The sequence below is a fragment of the Aquarana catesbeiana genome, linkage group LG01 (genome assembly GCF_042186555.1).
Source record: "Aquarana catesbeiana isolate 2022-GZ linkage group LG01, ASM4218655v1, whole genome shotgun sequence".
Lineage (NCBI taxonomy): Eukaryota > Metazoa > Chordata > Amphibia > Anura > Ranidae > Aquarana > Aquarana catesbeiana.
The window spans coordinates 384,921,993-384,934,278 of NC_133324.1; the positions used below are offsets into that span (position 1 = coordinate 384,921,993).

Genomic DNA, 12,286 nt, shown 5'->3' on the forward strand with positions numbered 1-12,286 from the left:
AAAACGATTTAAAATCAATCCGCGCATGCGCGTTGCGCATCAACGTTGTGGGTCACAACGTTGATGCGCAACGCGCATGCGCGGATTGATTTTAAATCGTTTTCCCTTTCTTTCCACTGTCATTTTGCTGTTTTATGCTTTAATGCATCTTAGTTTTTAAATAAATGCCCCCGATTTTTTACAATCTACACTATTGGAGTCCTTGTTCTATTCTTTTCCCCTGGGAATCGTGGCTTATCTGTGCCTGAGTCTTTTTGAAAAGGAACACTAAAGGATTCCCTATGAGTACATCTCTTCACGGATGTCCTTGTTGCGGTGGGCTGCTGGATCAACGAGGAGAGAGCGAGTTCAGAGGGTCCATTATCCTAGGAGATTTCCACTACTAAGCCTGTTTTGACCCCCCTGAATAAGGGCGGTCGCAGGCTTGTCGGTAAGCCTTCATTTTTTCCATTTGGTGGTGGGCCGCACGATAGGTGGACCAAACATCCCCGAACTCTGCAAAAACATCTCTTCCGGATCTTTTTTGGAATTAACACAGTGTGATTTGGGACACTTTGCAGAACTTTTCTCTTATCACTTATTTGAATTTTATATTTAAATTTATGCGATTTTTTGGTATTGTATTATTGATTTGATGCTGCACCTTTGTCACTTCTCATTTTTTCACGATGGTTATCCTGTCTAATTGATATTCTAGTCTCACTAGATTGTGCACAATATTTTTGTAGTCACCAGTCATCATAATTATTTAATTTTATATATCCAGCGCTACACTCACTAGTATGTATTTTGTTTTTGCCTTATGTCGAGGGTTTAGTGTTTAGCAGCAGGATTTTGGTATATCCAACTTGGTCATTCACATTTCACTTATTTTTATATTTATTCACGTAGCGCAGTTCTTTATTTATTTTTAGTGTGAAGTGCAGTACATCGTCAAATTTAATACAGTTATTACCCCTTTTCAGATCTATTATTCACAAGTCATAAATTAGCATATAAAGAGTAAGAATATTTAAAGGACGTTTCACTATTTTCAAGCATTCTATAGAAGGTTTCACAAATCTGCTTATCAACAAAGAACAAATAGAACCACGGGTGTTTTATAATATTTTAAAGGAAACTCACTAATCATTTCACCCAAAAGTTATGAAGAGGAATAGAAACACAGATAATATGTCATGAGAACAAGGGTTTATAGACCAGATTTGCTAATTTCTTGTAAATATATATTCACTGTATAACCCTTTATATTGTAAACTGATATTCTGATTTACTAATGAAATGCATCATGAACAGGTGCTAGTCTTGAAGAGATCATACTCAAAGAATTCAAAGAATTGTCTGATGGAGACATTAAAGTAGCCATTACAACTATGCACATGTCTTTGGAGGTAAGGCAATGAAAATATATTTTTCACTGTTTTGCTTATGTGAACAGTGTTATATGAGAATTTTATACTTACAATTTTATTTTGTTATCATACTGATATAAATAGGTAAACCTTTTAAATTTAGTCTTCAGTATTTTTATTTTATTTTTTCATATTGTTATACAATATTTTTGGATTCTAAATCAATCTATCAGTCAGTTAATTTGTTTTGAATACACTAATGGTTTTAGACACGTGTATATAGTGGAATGTAGATATTGTATGTGTAATGGAATCATGCATAGTGAATAAATTCACAAAATTGGTGTTTACAACCATGTCCAGTACTTTTGAGTACTGGCTAGTAAAAAGGTCTAATTTTTAATATTGAACTTTTTATTTATTTTTTATTTTTTTGCAGAGAGGTAGAACACTAATAACTATTGTGTGCCTAAAATGGTAGATGCTGTGTAAACTGGAGCCTCAATCTTGCTATTTCCTATGTAGCGCTAACCTCCGAAGGGGACGCGGGAAATAATCCAGGTCTTCCTTACCCGTGCAGAGGCTGCCAGGACCAAATACCAGCTCTAGAACATACCAACAAATCTTAGGCTCAGACTAGAGGTGTCTTTTTTAAGATTTATAGTAGTACTTGAAAAAAGGCAGGGTAGAGGGATGAGGGTGCAGGATACCCTATGACACTCACAGTTATATGAGGACATCTTCATTAAAGATCATGGTTCCAGTAGTAAGAGAAAAACAGCCAACAATCTGAAGCTCTGTAAGAGCAATCCCAGTACACAGCAACTTCAAAAAAGTACTTCGAACTTGAAGCTTCAGCCGAAAGCCAGACCTAGAAAATACATTTCTGTTCAACTGGATACAGCTGAGCCAAAAACGAAATGTATCCAGCCTAGGCCAGGGACCTACACCTATGACATTAGTGCTGAAGACAGGGATGTCTAGTTATTCATCCCCTCTTTCTTCTTCATAGACATTAAAATGTGTGCTCAGTATATCTCAACCTGCATGTTAATGGAGATTCCCAGGGTTTTCTTTAGTTTATAGAAATAAGTGATTTTTGCACCAAATAACGTTCTTGCGTATCTGGCCTGTCTTGAATTGTATCTAAACCCCAAACCAAAAATGTAATACTCTGTCCTTAATCACAGCGCTTAAGCCATCAACCACAAATTATACCAAATAATACTATATTACTAAATTATAAAATTATAATGTCCCATATAGTGCATAATCCATATAGTGCAGCTTTAAAGAGAAAGTCTGTTTATGAATAACACCCTTCAAGTGCTGCTTGCAGCTATCATTTATCTTGTGCAATACTGTCCAAAAGAATGCTCTGTGCAAATTGTGCAAACCAAATTCTATTAATCAGAAATTGCTCTTCAAAAAGTGCTCTTGTGTTCAGCAATAAGCCACTACCACATGAGAACTCACCAGACAGGATTGACCTCCTGCTAGAGGTCAGTCAGCGCTTTCCCCCAAGGGGTTAATCATCCAAGGTAACATCGCTCCTTCCTCTCACCACGTTCAGGGATATTGTAAAATCGGAGGAGATAAAGGGCTTGAATAGTGTAAAGAAACTTTTTTATTTAGGCAACTGACATATACAAAAAAAAAAAAAAAAAAAAAAAAGCTATTATGATTACATTTAACTGTGCATTCCGCCCTGCACACCGATTATGTAGTGTTTTTATCATACAACACTGGCTTCACATTAACAAGCGCAAGCCCTGTTTGTAGTTTCGATGACTCAGGCCTCTCACCACATCCGGGTGTCTTCAGCGGCCAGCTTTTTTTCCTGTAACCCCGCCTAAAAACACTACATAACTGGGGTGCAGGGCGGAATGCACAGTTAAATGTGAGTATGATAGCTTATGGATTTTAAAATTTGTATATGTCTGTCGCCTAAATAAAAAAGGTTTTTACACTATTCAACCCCTTTATCTCCTCTGATTGTATTAAATCCCTGACTGTGGTGAGAGGAAAGAGTGGTGTTACCTTGGATGATCAACCCCAGACTGACCTACTCTAGCAGGGGGTCAATTATGTCTGGTGAGTTCTCATATGTGGTGGTGGCTTATTGCTGAACACGAGAGCACTTTTTGAAGAGCAATTTATGATCAATAGAATTTCATTTGCACAATTTACATGGAGCACTTTTTTTGGACAGTATTGCACAAAATGAATGATAGCTGCAAGCAGCACTTGAAGGATGTTATTCATGAATGGACTTTCTCTTTAAAGCTGCACTATATGGATTTTGCACTATATGGGACATTATAATTTTATAATTTAGTATTTGGTATAATTTTGGTTGATGGTTTAAGCACTATGATTAAGGACGAAATTTTATGCAAACACATTAGGTGTTACACACAGCAGCTGACATTTTTGGTCATTGAGTTAATATTTTTTTCCGAGTGTTTAATAGGTACTGTATTCAAAAATGTCATATATTTCAGCTTATCATACCATTTATTTATGGACTGCAATAGTTACTTTTTTCAGGCTTATTTCTCTTTTGTTTTCCTCTGGTGGCACTCCCAATAACAAACTTCCAGCCTAATGGGCCATACACACGATAGGATTTTCCGACAACAAATGTTGGATGTGAGCTTGTTGTCGGAAAGTCCGACCGTGTGTATGCTCCATAGAACATTTGTTGTCAGAATTTCCGTCAACAAATGTTTGAGAGCAGGTTCTCAAATTTTCCAACAACAAGACTTGTTGTTGGAAATTTCCAAGCGTGTGTACACAATTCCGACACACAAAAGTCCACGCATACTCGGAATCAAGCAGAAGAGCCGCACGGGCTATTGAACTTAATTTTTCTCGGCTCGTCGTACGTGTTGTACGTCACCGCGTTCTTGGCGTTCGGAATTTCCGACAACATTTGTGTGACCGTGTGTATGCAAGACAAGTTTGAGCCAACATCCTTTGAAAAAAAAATCCATGGTTTTGTTGTCGGAAAATCCTATCGTGTGTACATAGCCTTAGGGTAATAATGCTCACTCATTGTACTGTATCTATGAAGGGTCACCATTTTCACCCTAGCTTACCCTCCTTCTTTGGGCTACAAACACCTCTTTATCTCCTCATATACATTAGATAGGAGGTGTTCTGTGGTTTATAGAGGATAACTGGGAAAGCTGATAACATGTTTAAGATATCAATTCGGTGCACATAAGGTTACAAAGTGGAATTCTGCCAAGATCAACAGATATTTTTCTGTACTTGCAGAAAATGTACTTAGCCTAAAATAAAAAACCAAATGCAGCCAGCACATCTAAGGCATGGTAAGCTAAAATATATAGATTTTTTTGCTCTCTGGATATTCTTTGTTATACTACAGCAGATTTGTACACATACAGTGTTTTGTTATTTGATAGGGTTTAATTGGATTGTTTTGCCCTCAACACTTACCCCAAGTTACAGTCATTGAAAACTTTTGTCTACAATGACTTCAAAAAAGCCTACCATAACATATTAGCATGGTAAATACAAAAGGCAGCATGCTCATTTCAGTTTTAAAGAGTGTTTTTTCCTTTTAACATCATGATGCCCCAGTGAAAAGAACCAGTTTGTATAAATTATTAGAGTAGCAGTAAAATTGAGCCACATACTAGTGGGAGGGAACTGGAGTTCCATTGCTATTTGCAATCTCAAAAATGTTGAATGTCATTGCACAAGCTTATATGAGCATTTGATATGCACATATAAAACAGAGTTTTCATTGTGTTTGTAGGAACCTATGGAGTTCATAGGGATTTTTGTAACAATTATGCAACTTTGTATGAATTTGTAAAAATGTAGTATCCCCCCCCCCCCAGTAAGGTCAGGGGTGATCAGGTATAGCACCCCCTGCACCTCTGTTTTCAGAAATTACCTATAATAATGATCTATTGATTCATGGTATCCGCAATTGATCCCTTGCTGCAAAGGGAGCTGCTCAGTAATCATTGCACCCCACAGGCATTTTTAGTGATGTTACTGGATTTCTCCTGTAGCCACAATGTATCTAAAGCCCAAAACGGAAATGTAATATATTGCAGCTTACCAGATATTTTCTTTAATTTTCACCTGATGATTCTACCGGTAACACACTTCCTGTCCTAGGGTGAGATTATTAATTCACTATACTGTATGATGGAAGAGCAGCATTGCTACCCTAGGATGTTTTTTTTAATTTGAACTATAAACATCTCCTTCTCTCCTCATCTCCATTAAAAATTCACTGTACACAAAAGTAACAAGGACACTGGAATTCTGTCAAGGTCAACAGTTATTTTCCTATACTTAAGGAAGAAAGAAAACGAATGCAACCAACACAGCTAAGCTGCTGTATGCTCAATTTTTTGTTCTTGGGTTTATGTATAAAAATGTAATATACTATGTTTATATGGTACTAAAGAGAATTTTTGTATTACGTTTATCAAAAAAATGTTTATAGGGACCCTCCAATAAGAGAGGATTTACCTTTCTAGAAAGTATTTGCACTATAGGTTGCAGTGACAATAAGAATGGTAATGACTTACACTATGACCCTGTGTGCTTTGTCATACTAAAAATGGTTCAATTATAACCTGTTTTTTTTCTGGACAGTCTGCACAAGGGGCTAATAATACAGGCGGCACAGACAAACAACTGCAAAGCCTTTCTATAATCCCCCAACTGTCAGAATAATTAATGATGCAGATATTTGAGGAAGGCACATCTTCCTGCAAGCCTTACCATGAATGGGTTGATGTTTGTAGATAAAGCATTGTTAATTGGCATTTGGGCCCCTATAGAAAACTCTTCCAACCTGTATGCTGATGCAGGCCTCAGGTGATTTACTTAAACTTCTGCAGATCTTAGCTTCCTGAGGAGCTTTGGTGTGTCTCACTATGCTAATATTATTTTACCTGCTAAAAAATCAAAGAGCTGTTTCTTGTATATTAATACACGTAAAGTCATGGGAAATGAAGGTAAAACATTATTATAATATATGCAGAATGCTAAGACATAGATTGTGGTTACTAAAATAGGCAATATCATTTGAGAGAAAGAACTTCGTTAAAATGCTTTATATGAAAACAGCCCTTCTAATGGCATTTTCTATGCACATGAGTCTTGCACTTTCCACGGTACATGTTTGTAGTTACCTAGATGTCATTTTCCCAGTGATGTACATCCTGAAAGGCGTTCTAGGCACACTGGCAACTATATTTGTTGGAGCACTATTTCCCTTTCACAGCATGTTGCATATACAATTTTAGCACCCTTCTTTTCAGTTTATCAGTTTATCAATTTGTCACATGTGCAGTATAATAATTATATCCTGACTAAATGTTTGGGAATGTGCAGGTTGCAATTCCCTACAGAGCTAGGTCAACAAAAAGTGGGGTTCAGGGTGAATGGAGAATGTTGAATATAATTTCTTAAATTTTGCACCATCCAACCTACTGCAACTCTGTAAAAGGCAGTCATCACACTGTATGACCAGTGTGGTGTTGCAAAGGACAGGAATTCATTTCCAGCAGCAAGGATTTGCATATTAAAGCACTCTGGATTGCTGGTTCTCTTAAAGTAGTTGTAAATCTCAGACATGAAATATGAACAAAACATTTCCCTCTATAGTGAGTATTTTAAATTAAAAGCACTAGGTGTCATTTCTGTCTGCTGCTTTGTTTCTCTGCTATCAGCTGCTTGTTTCTCTGCTATCAGCATGAATCACTTCTGACATCAAGAGAAAAATGGTGACAGGGGAGGGAGCTCCAGCTGATTGACAGCCTTAGCTCTGTTCCTGTGTGCTGTGTGAATGGGGGTGTGTCTCTTACCTCCAATCAGCTTTCAGACCTCTCCTCACTGAGCTCTACACAGTGTAATTTCAGCTCTCTGCCCCCTTTGTGCTGAACTTCCAGGCAAGCTTATTATTTCAGCACTTTAAACGGATGTAGAGAATAGAAGACTTCAGATAGACAAATTCAACTTATGTAGGAGGATTTGTTTCATCTCTGTGTATCACCTGAGGATAATCCCTTCACTGGGTATATGCAGGCTTTAAGCTCAAGTTTTTGATTTTGTCTGTTACTGTTGAGGAGGTTCCAGTAATTAGTGTGAGAAAGACCATTACTGAATTATAAATATTTGCCTGCCACAACCAGTCCCTGAGGTTGTTGCTCAGAGGAATACTTTGGGGAAATGATAAATCTTTTTGGTACCTTTCCATTGTGTATTTAAACAACTGGGTTTATGCCTGGAGAGGATGACTACCTAGAGAGTTCTCTAATTGGGCCTTGCCTTAGTGATGGCATTTGCTGGAGGCCAAGAACTTTAGGTACCCTTCTGCAGTCTATATTTGGGAGCTGACTACTCCTACAGGGTCATAGGTCTGTCTAAAAAGAGAAATACAAAGGTGCCTTTAAGTGTGGACTGTAAGCAATTTATTCAATTAAAAAATGGTGTTAAATCCACTCACATTTCATAGGATAAAGACAGGCAATTATCAGTCCTTGTCTGGTGAGGTAAGGATCAACCCTCATGAGCACTGATCCTTACCTCACCAGACAAGGAATAACAAGTGCCTGTTTTTATCCTACAAAAGGTGAGTGGAATTAAACCCCCCTTTGAATTGCTTACAGTCCACAGTTAGAGGTGCCTTTGTATCTCTCTTTTTTGCATGCTTCCTGGAGACAGCTTCTGCTCCCAACAAGAGGCTCATCCTGACGTGTTGACATCCCTGTGGACCTGTGTTTCCATTTTCAGATGGACTTGTGGCTTATTACTCCATAGACTTTTCTAGTAGTTATTTGGGGACTCTACATACAGATAGCTTTACAGCTCTAAGGGTCATTGTATTGCACCATATTCTATTCTTTTGTATCATAGATCTGTCTGGCTGCTCTCCTAGCAATTACAAAGAGAGTGCACTTAAAGCGCCCGCTATTACTGGAATACTTGTCTTATTTTTGTACTCTTTTTGGCTATCCTGCACATTCAAACATTATTTATAGATTTGAGCTCAGCAATAAATGTGAAAAAGACTAAAGTGATTGGTGTTCAATTTATTTTTTGCCTCACCATTACGATGAGGGGGCATTGAAGCATACCTACTATTTTTGCCTACATGGTTTGCTTTAAACTTTCATTTGTCTCTGCTCTTCTTGCTCACAATGAATTTGGAGTTTGCAACTGTAGGCAGCTGCCAGTTAACAGCATAAAAACACAATGGGAAAAAAAATAAAACTATTTCAGCCAGCTGTTGACAATTTTCTAACATCGGGTTTGCTGGGATACTACAGGGTCCATGATTAGATTGTTACCTGTCATGCTCACAGCTGTTGAGTGTGATTGCCTGCCTTATTCAGGAGAAAGTTTCTGTGCCACAACTTATCATAGGATTTTGAAATATGTGTGGCTGCATCTGTGTTACAAGGCAGTGATGTATTATGGCTGCTTGAAGGAGCATGGATATAAGGCAGAAAAAAAATGGTTGGTTTATTCCTATTGGTGTGCATTTTTTACTCACATTTATTTCCATTTTAAGATGGCTCCAACTTCTTATATACCTCATGCTAATAAAATGTATGAAAAAAATGTACAATAGATCAATGATATTTAGTTCATGTACCTATATATTGATTTGTGTTGGTATATTTGTGAAGTGCTGTCTTTCTGTCATCTTTCTTCTTATTTCTTACATTGAAATGGCAGCACAAATACTGGATAATATAAACCACTCTTAAGACATCAAAGTTCAAGCAGATTATAAATGCTTAAAGTTTGTCAAATAAATGGTTTCTTTTTTACAAATGTAGTATCACTGAATGTGTAAGTAATTCTGTTTGATTGAAAATAGAGTTTTCTGCCTTTTGTATAGCGTTTCAGCAGAAGCTTCCCGTTGTGAGAAGTTAGGGTATATAAAATAAATGATGTATGGAGCTGTTGGAATGCGACTTTACTTGGCTACCTTATATCTAAGGAACATTAAACATAGGGCTCTCGTTTAGCAAATAAATAACCATTCATTTCAATAGCTTCAGACCCCGGACTTTTGTGCATATTCTGCAAAGATATTGAGAGGCCATTAGGGATTTAACATAAAATGTATTGCCAAGGGGCTTCTTGTAGTCCTAGTCTTTCTGCCACATGGTGTGTTACTAATGTGCATAAATGGGCTTAAATGAATGTGTTGTCTATGTTGCATTTGAAATATGTATATATTTATATATTATTTTCTAATTGTGTTTAAAAACAAAACATTAAATGTATAACTTTATTGGGTTGAAAATTTAAAGTATACACATAAATCAACTTCAATTAACTTAAAAAAAATCAGCAATCCACTAGCTATGACAAGGAAATACTTATTACCTACAGTTAAAATATGGCATGGCTGCTTGTTTTACCATAATAAAATCATTTACAGTAGATCTATTAACATTAGTATACATGTTTACATTTAATACCACTTTTCCTTCATTTATTTTGCAACTTGTTTTAAATAACTATTAGTAATTAACAGTTCCACTTGTTAACGAGTGCATTTTTTTTTCAAAACTTTTTTCTGACTTACTGGGCTGCTTTACCAGAAAATGGCAACAATTGCTTTAAGAACATTTTAGGTAATGACATTAGCCAGTGTGTTCCATCAAGCAACAAATATAAAAGAACTAAGGCTAAACCTGGGTGGCTAAATTCAAGTGTAAAAAGGCACATTAAAGTGTTACTAAACTCAGTAATATAAAAAATAGTTAATCTGCCCCACACAGTGCCCTCAGCTTATAAATCTTCTTTTTACATTAAAACACTGCCACTATATACCTTTTTGGCTGATCTGTATACCACGGTCACATGATAAATTGCAGGGTCTGCATGAGTGCTGAGAGTTCAGGTAGGAAGAGATTTCCACTATAGCCTGTGAACTCATGCTGTTATGGGATCAAGATGTGACATCCCACCCACTGTGTTCTTTTTTAGTTACTGGGCATGGAGGAGGAGGGAGGGACTGGGCTGTCATTTAGGATCTCTATACACGGCCACATGTGTGATGTCAATATCATGTGACCTGGCTAGCGCTGATCAACAAGGAAATGAGCATGTGCAGCAGTACTACCCTCACTGTGTCTTATCTGGCCTTGCTAAGAGAGACCCTGCAGGAGGGGGAGGATATGTCCATACATGATCAGAGAGCCTTTTTACACAATGCAGAGGATTAACCCCTTACGTTGCACAATGAGTATAACAAGCATGCTGTTCTGCATATACAGACAGATTTTACTGTTGTGGGTTTAGTAACACTTTAAAGAGAAAAAACTGTCCTTTAGAAATTATAAAGCCCAGGGGACACTGTCAACATTCCAGCACTACAAAGAATGCAATAAGAAATGTAAGAGCGCAATCAGGGCAGCAAAAATAGACAACGAGAGATGCATAGCTATTAAATACATTCTTCTCCTCAGTTTTTACTATGGAAAAGGAGGGCCATAATAAACAAGGCAGTATTGCTAGCAACACAGCAAGGAGTGTGTCTTTGTGGTTAACAGAAGCCAGTATTCTAAAAACACAGGAAAGACTTAATGTGAAAATATCACGAGGACTTGAACCCAAGAGTCCTCAAAGAACTTAGCCAGGTCAGACCATTATGCCATCCAGTTCTGGTTTCTAGTCCGCAGAAGGGATGTGCTGGAACTGGAGAGAGTTCAGAGTAGAGCAACAAAGCTAGTTAGAGGGCTGAAGGATCTCAATTTTGAGGAACATTTAAAATCATTAAACATATTCTCCCTGGAGAAGAGATGCTTAAAAGGAGATATGATAGTGATACACTGTACATATATCTTAATAGTGATTCTAACATAGGGAGGAAACTATTCAGTCTCAAGTCACTCAAGAAGACATGTAGCCACTTGATGAAGTTGGGCGAGAAGCAGTTCAACCTTAAATGGCTTAATGAGTTTTTTACTGTTAGAGTGGTAAGGATGTGGAACATCCGTCCACAATCTGTGGTTTCAGCAGGTAATATCGCTAATTCCAAAAAATTCTTAAATGGGTGTCGTACTAAACACAATATACAGGGATATGGGAAGTGGTAGAGACATAATACCCCCCAACCCCCCACCCCCAAACACACACAGGGTGAACTGGATGGACTGATGTCTTTATTAAGCCTAACCAAATATGTAATTATGTAACTATACATTACGAGACACAGCAAAAGTGTAAAATAGGGTTTTGTAGCTGCCTTCAGGAAATAGTACACTGGAAAACAAGAGCTGTAAGTACAGCCCAGTATAACCCCTCCTATTGTCAGAATGCCTCAGTTTTTGCTGTTGTATAGTATTCTCTAGTGTTGCTAGAGAACATATGTCTTCTCTGTGCTCTCATCGAAGCAAACCATCCCTTTTTTCTTCCACTGGCTCACTCTCTCCCACCATCTGCTCAACAGCTACAGCACTCTGATCCTCTGAGACACAGTTGGGCGGGATGATTCCTTCTTACTCCGGGAGTGTATCGTGAGTATGTCTTGTGGAAACCCCTAGCTTGCAGCAATATTATCATAAGCGCAAATGGAGTGGCCCTGCTTTATTGCATTGATAGAAGGAAAAAATACTCTTTTGATTCAGAAAAATAAAAATAAAGATAAACCTTCTTCTGGGAAACCCTCTTCTTCTGAGCCTAAGATGAGTTCTTTTGTTTCTCCCAGGCCTTTAAGTCCAAGGGAAAGCTTGGAATTCAGTTCTGCAGTAAAGCCTGGACCCTCCAGTCTTCCAGTTCTGCAAACAAGCCCTCCTTTGAATGAAGGCACTAACTCAGTTTTCCATGTGGAGAATGTCTGCTGGCCTCTGTAGCCATCAGAGATGTTACAAATGTTTGGGTCCATAATGTCGTATTCAGAGTCTACAAACTGGAAT

General features: G+C 37.6%; 1 protein-coding gene across 15 annotated transcripts in view; it reads left to right on the top strand.

Moving 5' to 3' along the window:
* PRUNE2 (prune homolog 2 with BCH domain) overlaps positions 1–12,286 on the top strand; it is a 446,654-nt gene that overhangs the window by 175,750 nt on the left and 258,618 nt on the right. For all 15 annotated transcript variants that reach the window (XR_012245008.1, XR_012245007.1, XR_012245012.1 and 12 more), the window contains exon 6: positions 1,297–1,391. Coding sequence is in view for 10 of the 15 variants with exons in the window: in XM_073634004.1 (XP_073490105.1) it covers positions 1,297–1,391 (95 nt within the window). In the remaining 5 variants the exon portion in view is untranslated. The remainder of the gene's footprint in view (positions 1–1,296; positions 1,392–12,286) is intronic.